This window comes from Mesoplodon bidens (assembly GCF_964165515.1).
Source record: "Mesoplodon bidens genome assembly, chromosome: 4".
Lineage (NCBI taxonomy): Eukaryota > Metazoa > Chordata > Mammalia > Artiodactyla > Ziphiidae > Mesoplodon > Mesoplodon bidens.
This window is the reverse complement of record NC_138160.1, coordinates 5774580-5793570: the sequence shown is the minus strand read 5'-3', so window position 1 is coordinate 5793570 and position 18991 is coordinate 5774580. Positions and strand designations below refer to the sequence as shown.

Genomic DNA, 18991 nt, shown 5'->3' with positions numbered 1-18991 from the left:
TCCCTGTCACGAGCACACAGAAGAAAATGAGTAAGGTGACTTCAGTGTATGGGACATTGTCTTTTGCTTTTGGTGGTGGGTTGACCAGCAGAGAGAAGACAGGAACACAGATGTCGTAGGAGCATCTCAGGATATCGGAAGAGACTGTCCGCATCTCACCACCGTTGCTCTGAGCCCCAGGGAGGGCTCCCCTGGTATCTGCACCGTGTGTGCCCCATTATGGCCACAGCACGCCCGGCTTCACCCACGGGCACGAGCTGAGCTGTGGACAACACACACACACTGCAGCATCAGCATTGGGAGCACGGTTTGACCAAGTGGGCAGTTGCTGTTTTAAATCACTAGAACCTGGCAATATTAAATTTTTGTTTTCATGAGCCAAAGGTCATAGCACAGATGAGGTCTACATGTCATGACATGGGGCCACAGGAAGACACGTCTTCAAGTTATGTTGACCTGCCAGGGAGAGAGCCGGAGATACAGAGCACAGCAAACATGTACTGGTGATGCAGGGCGTTCCTGTTACCTATGAACTGTGCCTTTTACATGTAAACGGGTCGAGCATGGGGCACGGAGTTTCCTGACTGCTCTTTGGAGTTGGTGTCATGGAAAGAAGCTAAGGGCCAAAGTGATGGGACGGGCGGAGGGGCAGGCGGGCTGGGGAATGTCACCTTCTTGACATTTGTTCTAAAGTGACTTAGAGACGATCATTCATTTATAATTGAAACGTAATCCCAAACAGCGTCGGCTCCCTCTTTCTCTCTGTAAACACATCTGGTCATAAATAACTTAAACGTCTCCTTGGCATTCAGGATTCAGTTCCGGCTGGAGTGAAAAAGGATGAAGGATGCTGAGCGTGGAGGAGGAGATGTCGGGTGTCTGTGTGTGTGCAGAGGCGGCTTAAGCGTCTAATGCACGTTGCAAACATCAGCCATCAGAGACGGGCGGGGTGACCCAGCCGTATTTTTCATGAGTCTTCACCAAACTCTTAAAGGTAGCTTCGGCCTCCTTGCGACTGAAGGACTTTTTTGATTTGCCCGCTTTTCTACAGATCCGCCCCTGAGTGAGAGGAAAAGATAAACCAGGTTAGAACCCATCAGCAACCCCAATTCCCGCCCTCATTGTTAAGAACACACAAAGTGACGGGGATTTCTGATGTCTGAATCAGTGTGGTGAAAGGAGAGATATGGAACATCACAGCTTCGTTACCAAATGGACGGAGGAGTCCAGTGGCAGGCAAGCTTTTTGGGGAGAGAGAGACACGCGGGCTGCTGGCGTCCTCAGAACGAGCTCATCCCAGGATGCTGGAAGGCGGCCACTGCTCCAGGTGCCGTGCCCGAGCGGGGAGGACAAGCTTTATCAAAAGAGCATCAATGCGAAATGGAGCCCATTATCCTGGAGGCAAAATGCTGTGCTAACTTCCCTTCCCCCCACCACAGAATGCCATTAAAGATAACTTAGAGATACATGTTTCTGTATAGATGTGTATATTTATAGATTCACACACACACTTTAAAACTCCAAGTTTTTATGTTCAAGCTCAGCAGCAATGAATAACTTTCTTGTAATTCATGCCACGAGGGAGCCAGTTCCTGAGAAGACGGTAGGGCCATTTCCACGGAGGTGGAAGCCTGTTCTCGAGTCCCCAGTGAGGGGTCCAGGGGAGGCCAGTGCTTCCTCACACAACCGCCGGTGGTAGGGGGGTGGTGCCGGGAGAGGTCCACTCCCTTCGCAGTGACCAGCGGCGCTCTGGTCTGAAGGACGGAGCCTTTGGGTCTGCAGGGACCAGAGGGTTTGGTTCAGCTCAGGATGGACGCAGGCTCTAGACCATGAGCGAGAAGGGACCAGCAGACACCGCCGAGGTGGCCGTGTCTCAGGCCATCGCCACCCCTCCAGGGAGCCCTGGGGAATGAGGCTCACTTGGCATCAGAGGGGATGGGCAGGCAGAGGGCCATGAGGGGCTGGGCGGAGCTGGACCGTCCATCAGACGAGTCGGCGCCTCTCTCACTGCTCCTGGCTCAGCCGCTCGCCACGCCACCTCCTCACGGTCCATCAACAGAAACGCTCTCTTAGCCTCTCAGCTACAATTCCTTGCACTTGACTTCCCTCCGCCCGTCCTGGAAGGTCTGCTTGTCCTCCCGAGCATCCCACGCACATGTTTTGTAGGTGGGATGGAAACACCCTGAGTTTCACCCACTAGCAAATGCGCGCACACCGTTCCCAGCAGTCTCCTGTCGTTTATGAACTTTCACCAACAACGCTCTCTGGACAGGCCCTTGGCAGGTAATATTTTTGTTACAGCACGCTGTGGGCAAGTGCCATCCATGTAAGGGGACCTGAATGGGACCTGGACCTCACCCGCAGGGCCTGGCTGGGCTACACCGCATACCTGTTCCCTTGTACAGGAATTGAGAGCAGCAGCCACCCAGGTCTCTGTGGTTTGGGGACCAAGATCCTCCCGTCTTAGGTCTCTCTGATAACCCACCCATAACTCCCCTGGGAAGACATCTTCATTCACAGGGAAAATGGCACCGGATCCCTACAAACTGGGAATGGGAGGCTGTTTCACATATTTAAATTCAGAGCTTATGGTTCCTTTTTAACATTTGTCTTTTCAACAGTGGAGACTCAGAGCAAAGCCCAGTTGGGGGTGGGGGTGGCGAGTCAGAAACCCAGAGCTACTGCTTTGCTCTGGCTGCTCTGGATGTCCCTCTGGCTGAGCTTTTCCATCCGCCCATCAAGGGCAAGACCACCTCTTCTAATTAGCTTCTTGGTGCACAAGAAATGAGCTGCTAAAGGGTGAAGGAAAACTGGAAAAGAAGACAGGAAACCACCATTTATTGGCTTACAGAAACTTCCCCCCTCTCCCCTGCTTTGCTTATGGGGTGTAGTTACACTTATATAAAGGGACTATGAAAAGCTAATACGTTTATAATCATCATCATGTGGGTCAAGATCAAAGTCCAACGTTATTTCATTAAACACAAGCAAATGCATCTTTGCAGGGATGTCGGCATCAATTGTTACATAAGTGGGAGCAAGTATCAAAGGCTATTGTTTTGTATAAAATGCAAATTCTAACCATCTCTATCATTCTTTTCTATAATACTGAAAATGTATGGTATGACTTGAGAATTCTGAACTAAAAGCAGCCAGACAAATACAAGCTCACAATAATCTTAGAATATTCCAACCCTCTTGGCATGAACACATACTTTGCTAATTCTTTGTGAAAGTCTCAATTGTTACAAAAAACAACAGATAAACCCCCAGATGAACAGACCAGTCTTTGTTGCTTCTTCTTCCCGAGAAGAATTATGAACATAAAGCACCAGCACTCAGTCAATTCAGCAGCTGGGAGACAGAGACCATGTGTGGCACTCGTAGGTCTTAGCATCTTCACTGCACTCAGCTGGCCACAAAGCACTCCCATCTCACCCCCTGTCTTACACCCTAGTTTGCAGCTAACAAATATCTTTTCATAGCTCACCTGTCCTCCTCTGATGGGCTGTTCAAGCATCACCCAGAAACACCTTGGGCTCGAAAACCAGGGCGGCTGAGCTGTTGTTGCTGGAATGTCCTTGAGGTGCCCACTGCACCAAGAAGGGGAGGGTCACTCTGTCCATCCTGGGCCTCTGATGGTCCAGGGCCATTCTCATGTTGAACCAACTCCCATTCCCTTTTTTTCTTTTACTTTTTTTTTTTTTTGGCCATGCCATGCAGCTTGCGGGATCTCAGTTCCCTGACCAGGGATTGAACCCGGGCCTCGGCAGTGAAAGTGTCGAATCCTAACCACTAGGGCACCAGGGAACTTCTTTATTTTTTTAATTGAAGTATAGTTGATTTATAATGTTGTGTTAGTTTCACGTGTACAGCAAAGTGATTCAGTTATATATATATATATATATATATATATATATATATATATATATATATATTCCCAGAATATGTGTATTATATATATTCTTTTCCATTATAGGTTATTACAAGATACTGAATATAGTTCCCTGTGCTGTACAGTAGGTCTTTGTTGATTATCTGTTTTATATATAGTAGTGTGTATTTGTTAATCCCACACTCTTTATTTATCCCTCCCCCGCCTTTCCCCTTTGGTAACCAGAAGTTTGTTTTCTAGGTCTGTGTGTCTGTTTCTGTTTTGGAAGTAAGTTCATTTGTATCATTTTTTTAGATTCCACATATATAAGTGATATCAGATGATATTTGTCTTTCTCTGTTTGACTTACTTCACTTAGAATGATAATCTCTAGGTCCATCCAGGTTGCTGCAAATGGCAATATTTCATTCTTTTTATGGCTGAGTAACATTCCATTGCATATATATATATATATATATATATATATATATATATATATATATATCACACCTTCTTTATCCATTTGTCTGTCGATGGACACTTAGGTTGCTTCCATGTCTTGGTTTTTGTAAATAGTGCTGCTATGAACATTGGGATACATGTACGTTTTTGAATTGGTGTTTTCTCTGCATATATGCCCAGGAGTGGGATTGCTGGATTATACAGTAGCTCTATTTTTAGTTTCTTAAGGAACCTCCATACTGTTCTTCATAGTGGCTGTACCAATTTACATTCCCACCAACAGTGTAGGAGGGTTCCCTTTTCTCCACACTCTCTCCAGCATTTATGATTTGTAGACTTTTTTTTTCTTTTTTGCGGTACGCGGGCCTCTCACTGCTGTGGCCTCTCCCGTTACGGAGCACAGGCTCCGGACGCGCAGGCTCAGCAGCCATGGCTCACGGGCCCAGCCACTCTGCGGCATGTGGGATCTTCCTCCACCGGGGCACGAACCTGCGTCCCCTGAATCGGCAGGCGGACTCTGCCACCGCTGCGCCACCAGGGCAGACCGAGCCTTTTTGATGATGGCCATTCTGACTGGTGTGAGGTGATGCCTCACTATAATGTTGATTTGCTTTCCTCTAATAATTAGCAATGTTGCAGCTCCCATTCTTCGCTCCAGGGTACAGTCTCCTAGAGTCTGGATTTTGGGGAAACCTTCAGCCTAACTCCTCTGACCCTCTGTATTTTCCTCTATAAATCAGGGACAAAACCCACATTATAGCATCATTATGAATGTCAGATAAGATGAATTTGAAAACATTTTGAGAATTTTAAGGTGTGTACAACCAACTAAGAACAGTTTTTCTTATTTTCCTAACATGGATATTTCTGTCTTATCTATTTCCATGTAACTAATACTCAGAGAGTCTTTTCTGGAGATCTTCCTTCAAATACCTCTTGTTTTCCCTAAAATACCTCTACTTGTATTTAATGCCAAAGGACCTGACGTGAGAGCTTGCTGAGCCCGCTGTGATCGCTCTGTGCGAGCACTCAGAGGTTAGAAAAGTAAACGCTCTCTCCTGATTACAGTCCATCTGTCTTGTTGCAGATTGTAAACGTAGGGTTATGTGCAACCATAGGGTTCTGACCTAACAAACCTTAAAAAGCTCAAAATCTCTCAGTGATATTGATGCCAAGCAATTCTAATGATAACACAGTTCTCTGGGGCTGCATCTGTCAAACAAAACCATTAGTTGGTGCTTTGGTTTGACCTTTTTTTTTTTTTTTTGCTTATAGCTTTTTGGGGGGCCAATCACAGTGATCAACATGAAAACATTTCCACACAGCTAACAAGCGACCCCAGACTCAGGTCCTCGGACAGGCCACCTGGTCTTACGTGGCTTTCATTACCCTGATGTGCACAGCGAATTTCAGTCTGCCTCTGCCACTTCTTCACCTCTTGTTCATTCATTCATTCACTCACTCAGTATGTTGGGTGCTGGGTTTAGAAAGACAAAGTGATCCTGGCCCCTGCCTGTAGGGCTTTAGAATCATTACGGGGAGAGAATCGGGGGTGTTGTCGCCACTGAGACAGAAGGGGTGCATCGGGGTTTCTCAGCCCCAGTACTGTTGACAACATGGGCTGGATAGTTCTTTGTCGTGGGGTGTTCTGTGCACCACAGGATGTTTAGTAGCATCCATGGCCTCCACCCACTAGATGCCAGCAGCACCTCCTGAGCTATGACATCCAAACTGTCTCCAGACATCGCCAAATGTCCCCTCAGAGATAAAATCGCTCCCGAATGAGAGCCACTGGTGTGTGGAATAAAGACGGCGCAGAGCAAGGAGGAGCTAGTCCATCTCTAGTCACCGCTACAAGTCCTCCCCGGGTCAGGGACTGTGCTGGTTACCGGGACTGCAGGGCTTTCTAAACTGGAAACGATTTCGGTCCTCACAGAACTTACAGCTCAGAGGGGAGGATGGATTCTACCTTGGGCGAGAGGAAAAGAGAAGGGGTAGTGTTTGTTGTCTGTGTGGTCAGAAAGATTTCCACATTTGAAGACACTTGAACTGAGCCTTGAAATACGGGTAGTAAATGTTTATCAGGTCATGGTGGGTGAAGATAAGTGGTCCAAAAGTGGTGGTTGAAATATGCAGCTGTTTTCAGAGGATGGGCAGACACTTGGTGAAGCTAGGGCACATTGTGTGTGTGTGTGTGTGTGTGTGTGTGTCTGTGTGTTGCGTGGGTGTACAGAATTCAATAGACCTGACTTCAAATTCCTGCTCCAACACTTCCTGGCTGTGTGACCCTGGGTGAGTTACTTAACCTCTCTGAATCTCAACTTCCTCATCTGTAAAATAAGCATAGTTACAGTATTATATGACACTGAATTTTTATAGGGATCTAATACGTTAAAACGTACAAGATGCTTGGCACAGTGCCAGGCACAGGATGAACACAATAAATGTGGATTTTTATTTTTGAAACTATCACAGAGGATCTTATCCTTATTCTTTGGCAAAGTTAGTTTCATTCTGCCCTCTTGGAAAAAAAACACACAAAATTCTCTGTCTTTCATGAGGATATTATGACTTGGTTTATTTGGTCACAGAAACATCTTCAGGCAAATCCAATATTTTGCATTTGTAGGGCTAATTTCTCAGCCTTTTTGATAATGTCATTTTAACTTGTTGACATAAACATATTCATTCAGTATTTGTCACTTGGTTAGATTGTCCGTCTCACTATTTTTTTTCTCTGCAAACATACTTTCATGACATTTTTGTGTTTCACTTGCCCGTGAATTACCGGCTTCTGCTCCTTTAAAACTAGTTAGAATTTTAAGGCTCCTCCTGTAAAATTTTGATGCTCTTCACTCACTTCCTGGGCTGAATTATAGAGCTGCTGCTACTCGTTTTTAAAGTCTCTGAAAGTGTAATTTTTAGTCTAAAAGCGTTCACGCACCCTGACCCCTCCGACGCCAGTTTCAAGCATGTGTTGTGCTCAGTGTGGACTCCCTCCAGGACGCTGCCTGTGGAGGGGAAGCTCAGATGGGTCACACGCTCGGCTTGAGGAAAGCACAGGAACAAGCATCTTTGAAAGGAGGTCCGCTCGGAGAGACAGCAGTGATTTCGCCTCTCTTTTAAGGTCTGCTGTTCAAAGCAGATCCACTTACAAGTTCTGAAGGACAGATAAAACTCTGCAACGGTTGAGACTGCTTCCAAGAGACTCTTTCCCAAATCAAAACAATGACTCTGAAGCCACTGACCAGTGAGGGAGGGACTCCTGCTGGATCTCTCCAATGGAGCCCCAAAGAGAAGCACGTGAGGGTGGAAATGCATTGATGTGACTCTGCAGCCCTTACCATGGGTCTGAGAATGTGTGTATGTGGGTATATGCTTGTGTGCATGCTTGTGTGCATGCATGTCCACATGTGTGCATACCAGTGTGCATATGCATGTGTGTGTATGTACATGAGCATTCACATGTGCGTTTGTATGTGCACGTGTGTGTGTGTGTGTGTGTGTGTTTGACTGTAGTGTTGGGAGAGATGTGGGGGTCCTTGCAGTGACTGGAACCCAAGAGTAACCTTCCCGAGGGAAGCCCCGGGCCTCATACGTCGACTAGGAGGATGGTGAGTTTACAGGGGGAAGACCTGCTGCCCGTCAGGGGTCCCACCCAGCACCAGCCAAGGTGGGGAAGGAGGAGAGGGTGCTGAAAGGGCAGGAAGGAGAGGGGGCGGAGTGACGCGGTGGGGACATGCCGTCAACCAGCTGGTGTTGGGTTTCGACGTGAAACACCCTGAATCCCCACGTGGCCTCTGTCCCCAAATGCGATGGCATCTGGTCCACATCCGGTCACGTGTGCTGACGTGCTGCAGTGGTGTGGCCGCTTTCACACGTAGTATCTCATTAAACTCCCACAGACAACACTCCACTTGAGCTTGATCATCAGGGCTGGTCAGGAAAGTGGGCTTCCACTATCAGCTTCATCCCCCCCAAGCACAGCTGCCTCCTCTAGACCACTGGGTGATGACCAGAGGCCCCTCGAGGTCAAAGTACCAGGGAGAGATGCGTCATGGCCGGGTTCGCAGGAGGCACAGAACCCGCCAGGGAAAGGGCTTTGCTAGTGGGGGTGGGAGGGGCTTGGCGGGCTCCCTCCAGGCAATCAGTGCGTCCAAAGACACAGAGGCTCAGCCCTTCCCTGCGTCCCATCCCTCTGCTGGGCATTTAGGTCCCTGTGCCCTCCTTGGGTTTTAAGCAGAAGCTCATGTTTCTATTTGCTTCCATTATCTCGACGTCCTATAGCAAACTTATTTAATGCCATCCCCTCACCCCACCTTAGCTATTTGTAATTTAGTTCCAGATCTTGTTTTTTTTTAAGATTTTTTTTGATGTGCACAATTTTTAAAGTCTTTATTGCATTTGTTACAATATTGCTTCTGTTTTATGTTTTGGTTTTTTGGCCACGAGGCTTGTGGGATCTAGGCTTCCCGACCAGGGATTGAACCCACGTCCCCTGCATTGGAAGGTGAAGTCTTAACCACTGGACTGCCAGGGAAGTCCCCCAGATTTTGTCGATAAGATCTTTTGTGAGATACAAAAAACTAAAAATAGGACTACCATACGACCCAGCAAATCCACTCCTGGGTGTATTTCTGAAAAAAACCCCAAAACTTTAATTCAAAAACATATATGCACCCCAAATGTTCATAGCAGCATTATTTACAATTGCTAAGATATGGAAGCAACCTAAGTGTCCATCAACAGATGAATGGATAAAGAAGATGTGGTATATTTATACAATGGAATACTACTCAGCCATAAAAAAGAATGAAATATTGCCATTTGCAGCAATGTGGATGTACTCGGAGAGCATTGTGCTAAATGAAATAAGTCAGACTGAGAAAGATAAACACTGTATGATCTAAAAAATACAACAAACTAGTGAATATAACAGGAAAGAAACAGACACAGATATAGAGAACAAACTAGTGGTTACCACCGTAGGGGGGAAGGGCAAGAGAGGGGGAGGGGTTTAAGAGACACAAACTATTATGCATAAAATAAGCTACAAGGATATATTGTACAATGCAGGGAATATAGCCAGTATTTTATAATAACTATAAATGGAGTATAACCTTTAAAATTGTGAATCACTATAATGACCACCCGTAACATATAATATTGCACCTCAACTATACTTCAATTAAAAAAATCAAACTTCTATATCCTTGTCACAAAATGTTGTAAGGATTCTACTATATATTAAAGGTCTTATTTTTATAATATAAATCACAAGAAAAGACTGTAAGGCAGATTCTAGAAATCGTCAACTCAAAATATTCACCTCAGAAACAAAAAGCTAAGTTTATCTTTCTGGAAGTTACAGCTTGAGGACACAAGGTCTGTTTTGTAATTCTGACACTGGGTACTAATTCATAGTCACACACATAAAGGCTATTAGCAAAGCAAGTTTCAAGACAGACCACTAGAACATTCCATAGGAACAAAGGATGCTGGGGACAGGGCACTCATGCTGAGCAGCACTAGGGGCCGCACTGCCAGGTAGACAGAGTGGAGCCACTCTTGGGTGGTTTTAGGTGGGAAAGGCCAGGATCCTCCATTCAGGGACCAGGATGAAAGCTTTGTGCACGTGTGCACGTGGACATACCATCTGCTGGAGGAAGGCACTGCAGTTTCTCCCTAGCAGAAATGTTCTCACAGTGCATCGTGGGCTGTGTGTGTCCACCCAAGGCAGGCAGGGAACCAGCAGGGGATGCCGTGTTTTGGAAAGATGCCTGAGTGAACCCCTGGGGACACCCAGAAGGAAGCTGTGACTCTCTGCCCATCAGGACACAACCTTTCACTGTACACACGTCCAGGGGCATCTCCCTTGTGGTTGACCCATCCTTAAAGAGACGCTTGGGTCTATCAAAGTCGTCGACATGGAAGGGACTGTACCCAGGAGGTTAAACGCCTATTTTCTCCTATGGATGCCAACAAGGCTGTCTGACGTTACGACCTGTAGCCCAATTACGAGAAGGGAGGTGACGTGGCGGGCAGAGCTGGGCCATGGCCATGGGTGATAGGGTGCTCCCCACCAGGAGTGGGGTAGACAAGCAGGGAAACGTGCAATATATCTCTGCAGAAGCGAGTGTCCTCTAGATCAGAGAGTCTCAGCCTGGGCACTACTGGCATCTGGGGATGGATCATTCTTGGTCGTGGGGCCGTCCTATGCATTGTAGGAGGTCTAGCAGCACCTCTGGCCTCTAACCACTGCATGCAATAGCGGCCCTGTGCCAGATGTAATAACCACAGATGCCTCCACATACTGACAAGTGTCCCCAGGGGTCAGGGCAGAATCGCCCCCTGTTGAGATAGCCTGCTCTAGCCTGTGCAAGGGGCGTGCTGTGTGGGGTGCAGATGGAGCGCCAAACCTGGCCTGGGGGGCCAGGCAGGGGAGACTTCCTGGAGGAGGCAGTTCAGGAGCTGGACTCAAGGACAAGAAGAATGATCCATCCAGGACACAGGGAGGGAGACCGGGGGAGCACGGGGAATATGTGTCCAGGTGCTCCCGGGAGGACAGAGAGGGAGCAGGCAGGGATGGGAGGTGGGTTAGTTCCTGGGGCTGCCGTAACCGAGGGCCATACTGGCTGCCTTAGAAGGACAGAAATTAATTTTCTCTCAGTTCTGTAGGGCAGAAGTCCAAAACCAAGGTGTGGGCAGGGCTGATCCGAGAGGCTCCAGGGGACAATCTGTCCCATGCCTCCCCTCGGCTCCGGGTGGTTTGTTGTCCATCACAGGCGTCCGTGGGTTTGTGGACACATCACCCCAATCTCTGCCTTCAGGTCACGTGACCTTCTCCCTATGCGTCTCTCTGTCTCTGTGTCACCCTTCCTCTTCTTACCAGGACACTCACTGGTCATGGCATCAGGGCCCCTCCTGACCCAGGATGATCTCTTCTTTACTACTGCAAAGACCTTGTGTCCAAATAAGGACACATTCACAGGTGTGGGGGGGTGCGGGGGAGGGAGGGGGCAGACTTCAGTATACCTTTGGGGCACAACTGTCCCCACTGTAGGAGGAAGGTTGACAGAAAGGTCAGCACCTGCGTCTCTCCTGGAGGGGACAGAGAGCAGGGTCCGGGTTTCCTCTGGGACGGGTCACTTGGGAGGTGGGTGGCCGTCAAGTACGGGGTGGGGGCCAGCTGCGTTATTGCCACCGCCCAGAGAAGACAGGCAAGAGCCTGGCCCGGGACAGAGGCAACTCGGGGGTAGGGAAAGGGGCTGAGAGCAGCCGGGCGACGCCTGCGGGACTGGGAGGGATCTGTCGTTGAGGGAAGGAAGCCAGTTTCTGACCCTGGAGGAAACAGGTTTCCAGGGTAAGATAGGAGCCCTTGGGAGCAGGTGGGAGGTGAGGCAAGAGGGGAAGCAGGGGACTTCCCTGGTGGCGCAGTGGTTGAGAGTCCGCCTGCTGGTGCAGGGGACGCGGGTTTGTGCCCCGGTCCGGGAAGATCCCACATGCCGTGGAGCGGCTGGGCCCGTGAGCCACGGTCGCTGGGCCTGCACGTCCGGAGCCTGTGCTCCGCAACGGGAGAGGCCACAGCAGTGAGAGGCCCGCGTACCACAAAAAAAGAAAAAAAAAAGAAAAAAAGAGGAGAAGCGGGAAGCGGAGGGCTTAGCAGCTGGACCCAGCAAGGGGACCTCGGGGAGGCGGGCACAGGTGGCGGTCCACGAAGGGTGCCTGCGAGCGTCCAAAGAGCATCCGTGGTCCAGCCCTCAGGAAGAAACAGTCATCTCAGAAGTGTGATGCTCCCTTGATTCATAATAAAATCAGAACTTTAAAAACTCTTCTCGACCTTATTTAAGTGTGATGCTCGCTTGATTCATAATAAAATCAGAACTTTAAAAACTCTTCTCAACTTTATTTTTTCGCAATTACTGCATGTTAAAAAAAGATCTGGTTCTTTGGAAAAGTGCAGCTTAGCTATGAGAAAGCCCCAAAAGGGCAAACTGTATTTCCCACAGATTAATAAGTGCCTGCCACGGAACAGACCTCATGCGGGTTTCTGGAGAGACCAGGTGAGGCCAGGTGAGGCCAGGTGAGGCCAGGTGAGGGAGATGTCCAGGGCTTGGCCCCAGCCTCATGGGCAGCCGCCGTGGGAATGCATGAAGGAGTAAACACATGAGTGCCATGGGCCAGACTCGCGCTCCCTCCCCGGAAGGACCACAGGCCAGCTTTCCATGGCATTGACACTCATCTGGGTGAAGGATGAGAATAATGCCCAGGATGCAAAGCCACTGCAGTCAGGAAGGAATATTTCCTTGGTGGAACATTCTAGAATTGTCCATTGAGAAACCTTATGGAAGGACAGACTCTCTGTGACAGTCTCTAAAATAGCTTCCCAATTATTAGGCGATAAATGTCCTCAGATATTTCCTTTTGATTTTTGTGAACCTCTCAGGATGACAAAGTCAGCATCAGTTTTATATAACCTGGATAATATTAATATTTAATAGAAATTAAAGTGAAACTACATTATTTAACCCAGTAGTCCCCCTTAGACACCGTTTCACCTTGTGTGATTTCAGTTACCCTCGGTTGACCTTGGTCCAAAAATATTAAATGGAAAATTCCAGAAATAAACAATTCATGAGATTTAAATTGCACACCGTTCTGAATAGCGAGATGAAATCTCATGCTCAGTCAGATCATGGAGATATTTCAGGTTTGGTTTCAGACCATCTCAATAAAGCAAATATCGCAGTAAAGTGAGTCACACAGATGTTCTGGTTTCCCAGTGCGTATAAAAGTTATGTTTACATCACACTATAGTATATCAAGTGTGCAACAGCATTGTGTCTAAAAAACAATTTAAACATTTAAAAACAGCATTAATTGAAAAATAATGTTGTTGAAAAAAAATGGCACTGATAGGCTTGCTTGATGCCAGGTTGCCACAAACCTTCAATTTGTAAAAGACACATCTATGAATTGCAATACAATGAAGTGTGCCTGTCCCACTCCATCTCACCTGGGACGTAAATCATCCCTTTGTCCAGCATCTCCACGTAGTATGTGGGAAAAAAACATAGTATATGGGTTCAGTACCACCGCGGTTTCAGGCATCCAATGGGTGCCTTGGAATGTGATCCGCTGCAGATACGAAGGGACAACTTCATTATCACTAAAACATCCTCACGCCACTGGCGGCATCAAAGGCGTACCTCATGGATATTTTTGATTCTTGCAAAACATAAGCATCTCTCTCTTCTACACTTTAAAGAAAGTTCTAGCAATTATGGAATCTGTTTTAAGACAGATTATATTTTCTTGGAAGAAGCAAGCAGGAACAAAGGAACTTTTTGCTAAAACTTTAAACTGTATCAGACAATCATTTCGAAATTATGTTTTCTGGAGATTCCGCTAATACTTCTGCTTAAGTGGTTGCATCCCAGTGGGTCTCACTAGCTGTGCAGGGACACAGGCAGTGGCCGCTGGACATACTCTTTAAAGGCAATCTCGGTGGTGGTGGCTTGTCCTCGCCGTGTGCTGGGCAGTGTTCTCAGGATTGAGCTTGAACAGACTCCTGAAACCCCCTCTGGAACCCCTCCAGGTGGGCTCCGCTACCGTCAACCCTGATTTATAGATGAGGAGACAGGCACAGACAAGCCAATCACGTGCTCGAAGCCACACAGGGTCCCCACGCAGGACCAGAGGCCACACTCTGAACCCCAAGGCCAGGTCGCCTCTCAGAACACGAGAAGGTTGGCAGGTGTCAGCGAGAGAACAAGATATCGACCCTCCGCTGCACAGAATGCGCCCGGCCTGGCCCTCCCTCACTGGATGTGCGCCCCGGGGTCACTGAACCCCTCTATCCCTCTGCACCACAGCCTCCTTTCAACGTGGACCTCCGGGCCTCCATCCCGCAGGGAAACCCCGAGCCGTTCAGCACCGAATCTGCCTTCACCACCAAAAGCCGGGTCCTCTGGCCACAGTTGTGTGGACCTCGGGCCCCTGCCCAACTCTGGGGGCCTTGCTCAGCGAGGCCTCCTTCAACCACATGCCCTGTTCCCTGGGACGCCGGCCACCTGTGCTTTCCATTTGCTGCGCACAGGATGTAGGCAGAGCTGCTGGCCACAGGCCGAGCCAAGGGCGGCGTGTTCCATTCTCAAGGCTGAAGTGCCTGTTTAACACAACACAGCCACCACTTCCAGATTTTCTACTTGCGAGCTGAGTCCAGCCGCCGGCATGTGGCGCTCTAGAAAAGCTCCTGAGTGCACCCTCTGCCTTGCCGGACGATCCCCACGGTGGCAGCTCTTCATCACGGACACGCTTCCCCAGCTGGCTCCACTGACAAGCACGCGGTCACTTAGCAGCCTTCTTACTGGGACTGCTCCATGACTGCCCTGCACCCGGCGAGTGAACAGGGATCGGTGGTGTTTTCCTACCCAACTGGACTTCTCAGGTCAGAATCCAACCCTCTGTCCTACACAGGCAACCTTCCAAGGGCACCATGTTTTCCCTTCTGGGAACACATTTTGAGAAGGACGAGACTTGTCGTTCATCCCCCCAGCACCCCACTGGTTTTGGAGTCCACCTGTCCATTCCCTGCAGCCCCCTGTTCTGGGGATGGGACCCCACTGACTCCGACCTACAGCCACCCACCCACTGGGGCCCCATGACACGCGAGGCTGCTCCTGTCTGGCCACGTAGCCTTGATTTAGGGACCAGGCACTGGGGATGCGGATCCTTCCTGCTGCTGCCTGGGGGAGATGCAAGAAGGGGTGCATGGGCTGGGGCAGGGGGTGCTTTGTGGGAGAGGCCGGGTCTTCCTTTATCCCGGGGTGGCCAGAGCTGACGGCTGCCAGCGGGAGGAGACACCCACTCCCCACACCTCGTGCCCCTGTGCCCTTCCGAGAGAAAGCGGCCGTGCTGACAAGGGCCGCTCACTCCTGCAGCTTCACCCCACATGCGCAGGGCTGGGGGGAGAGAATCTGCTTCCAGCCGATGCCCTTCTGGGGGGTCTGCTGTTGATTTTATGACTCTCAGTAACCAGGTGACCTGGACACTCTCGTTACCCACTCCCGTCGACGGAAGCAATTCTATGTGAGTATAGACAGTAGTTACGGCCATGTCATCGGTGGGAAGTCCAGAGAAATAAAGGAGACTGAGACTGTCACTAGGAAAGGTGACAGGAATCAGCTCAGGGAATTAACCTGTCAAAACAGAGGGCAGCCGCCTTCTGCCCTCGGCCCTGCCAGCAGAAGCTTCAAGAGTTTGATGAAATAATCCCAAACTGTGTTGTTCTAGAAAAATTACATCAAGAAGTAACCCAAGACTTTCACAGGCAACCAAGGTAACATATGCTTTCACTTTCGGGATGGCTTGACGGTTTCTAGTTTCAGGAGGCACGTCGCCTTTGCGATTTACGGTGACATCTCCCAGCATCAATGTTTTCCATGAGCAATGTGACATAGTGACAGAAAAAGTTCCCACCACACGACACAGTTGGTACAGGAACGTCAAAGTGCTAAAGGAAATTCTGCAACATTAAAAAAATAAATGAGATTCTGGAATCACTGGAAGTCGCAAGAGGTATTTTCCGGAAAAACTCAAATGTGAAAATGTTATGATTTGAGCACAAATTCTCTAATATATATTACTTTTGAGAAGAGTCTGTTTTTGCTGAAAAAGCACAGCAAGACAAAGGCTCTGTGTGGATGACTTTATTCTTTGCTACTTTACCGATTTTCAGTAAAGCGGTGGTGCTCAGAAAGCTGTGAAGTTTCAGCTCTGCCCAGTGGAGAGGCCTCAGTCCTGCTCTTCACCTGGTTCTAGTAGGACGGGTACAAGAGGGCAGGGTCTGTGGTCAGCTGGGTTTTCTTTCTTGAAGCACTGGGTAAAGATGGAAACGATCGTGATGGGATGTGGATGAAGCCTTGGACAACAGCCCTGAATGTGCAGTTTGTCTGTAAAGAGCCACACAGACGGGTCTTCAGTCCACAGGTCACGGTTCACACGTGCCCTGTGCGGGGTCTCTGGAGTCCACACCTCAGCCTCCCCTACCTTCCCAGATGCCGGTCACTTCCTGCTGGACACGTGCCGCAGGCCAGCCACTGCTGCCACTGCGTGGACTCTGCTAGGATCCAACTCATTACCTTCCTGATTAAAGAATTTCTCTCTAACTTCCCTATTTTTACTTTGACCTTCTATTTCTACATAAATTTTAAAAAAATTTTATTGTTCATACCATTTTAAAGGTTATTTTCCATTTACAGTTATTACAAAATATTGGCTATATGCCCCGTGTTCTACAATACACCCCCTGAGTGTATCTTACACTGCATAGCTTGTACCTCCCACTTCCTCAATTTGTACAAAACCCGCCAACTTTCTAGTCGACCGTTTCTCAAAGTCTGGAACGTCACCCAGAGCCCCTCCCTCAGCCTAGGAGGCCTGTTGGGCCAGCCCTTCCAGTTTGAAGGTGCTGGGGGCTCTGGTCACCCCTGTCCTGGGAGGGAGAAGGTGTGCAAGCTCCCCGTAAGCCCCACCTCAGGCCAGCGCACCTGCCCTGAATCTCAGCAGGTGGACTGTGTGAGGGTTGGGTGCCAGGGGCAGTGCACCAAGAATCCCTAATGGGTCTGAAACCAGGAGCCCATGAACTTGGCCTGAGACAGCGTCTCCTCCTACATCAGTTTGGCTGGGAGGGGTCATGGCCTGAGTCGAGCTCTGTTTGGGAGGCAGGGGGAGGCTTGGAGGGCGCTCAGAGGTGGAGGGAGAAGCCCAGGAGGTGGCAGACGGGCAGACAGCGACTCAGTCTGAGGCAGGAGGCTAATCGGGGTGCAGGGCACGTGGGAGGTCTGCCCTGCTGGCCCTGCCCCGCCCCGCCATGTGACCATGGACCTTCAGCACCGATGTGACCCGGTGGTCCCAGGGCTCACAGGTGAGACCACCCACCGAGGATGGGCAGAGCAGAGATTTCTGAGCCCCTGGAGCTGGGGAAGAGATGTTTCCACCTGTCTCTACACCAAGGTCGGGGGGATGCTCCTGCCCAGTGAACGGCAACCATTACAGGGGGCAACTAGTGTCCAGTAAAGACAATGGTGGTTTGCTTGCACAAATGCAAAATAAGGAGACTCATGGGCAGGTGGGCATCGCCAACAGGATGTGACCTGAAACATTATTCCAAGGAATGAAAAGAGCCAGAAAAGTGTCACCAGGAACATGTCACTCATGGGGCTCCTTTCCTTTCTCAGCATGTCCGCACACACTGGCGTAGGTTTGGGGTGGGCTTTGCACGCTTGTGAGATGCACCTGTGCCTCTTCAGGGGGCCCCCAAGTTTCCATTCCATCCCATAATGAGTCAAAGCGGGGGCCTGAACCCCGTCCTTCCTCAGGTCCCGCCTACCCCCAAGCACCGCCCACCATGGTCTTAAAATGGGGTTGTTCAAAATAGACCCACAGACACAGAAAACAAACTTACGGTTACCAAAGGGGAAGTGGGGGAGGGATACATTAGGAGGATGGGACGAACACACACACAAATTCTATATATAAAAGAGATCACCAACAAGGACCTACTGGATAGCACAGGGAAGCCTACTCAGTATTTTGTAATAACCCATAAGGGAAAAGAATCTGAACAATAATATGTGTAACTGAATCACTTTGCTGTACACCTGAAACTAACACGACATTGTAAATCAACTCTACCCCAATTTAAAAAATGGGGTACTTTCCCCCGTGGGAAAAGTGGCCAGCTACATGCTGGAAAACATTTAATAAGCAAGCACTTTGTAGTAAACTTGAGCCACGCCTGGGGTATTTGCCCTCAATGCAGTGCTACTGAGGGGCAGGGCTGGGGGCAGAGGCAGTGCTCAGGGAGGCTGGAAGGAGGGAAGTGTGAGTGCGACCAGCACTCCCCCACCCCCCGCCTCCAAGGTTGCAGATACTCCCCAGATAGCCCAGCAGGCAGTTCCCCACGAGCCACCTCAACGGGTGTGAAGACCTTATCCTGACACAGGAATCCTAGTGCACTTGATCTTAACAGCTACATACATGTGTTTCATCAGGCGTACTTTCTGGAGGGTCTTGGGGTGAAATGCAGAACCCATAACTGGGGCGGGTGCTGGAAGCCTGTGCATTTCTGCCCCGCGAGCATCCATCACAAGGCAGCATTTCACGTCCAAGGCTGGAGTCTACTGCTCCGTGCCTCGTGCCCCTGCCCCCCTGGCTTCCCCCATCCCACCTCCCTACACTGCCTTCCCTGTATCATTTTCTTGTTAAATTAAGGAAACACTAGGAGCCCAAAGAGCCCATTTAGCCACATGTGCTATGAAGACCTGGATAAAAGTAAGGCATGCAAACCATTTCAGGGCTACATACTGTCATCCGTATTTGCTGGTGTCACACACGTGTTGGTTCCAGTGCTGAGGAAACCCAACACATGCTATTTCTGTTTGTGAGAACATTCAGGGCAACAATATGGCATGAAGTAGCTTGCTCTGTGTTGAGAAGTAAGGGGGTGGGGATCTTTCTGGAAAACATGGTATTCTGTTCCCAGAAAATAGTCTCAAGATTGTAATCAAGAAAGGAAGTTGGTTCTAAATTCAAATTTCTGGTCTCTGTCGGAAAAGCTTAGAAAACTGAGGGGCTGATTTTGGTTGACCT

The 18991-nt window shown here is 49.1% G+C and overlaps 1 protein-coding gene across 1 annotated transcript in view; it reads right to left on the bottom strand.

Annotated features, from left to right (window-relative positions):
• Nucleotides 1–279: 279 nt before the first annotated feature.
• Nucleotides 280–18991, bottom strand: part of UBE2QL1 (ubiquitin conjugating enzyme E2 QL1) — a 46031-nt gene continuing 27319 nt past the window's right edge. The window contains exon 2 of the mRNA XM_081232928.1: nt 280–1059. Coding sequence (XP_081089054.1) covers nt 928–1059 — 132 coding nt within the window. The 3' untranslated portion in view covers nt 280–927. The remainder of the gene's footprint in view (nt 1060–18991) is intronic.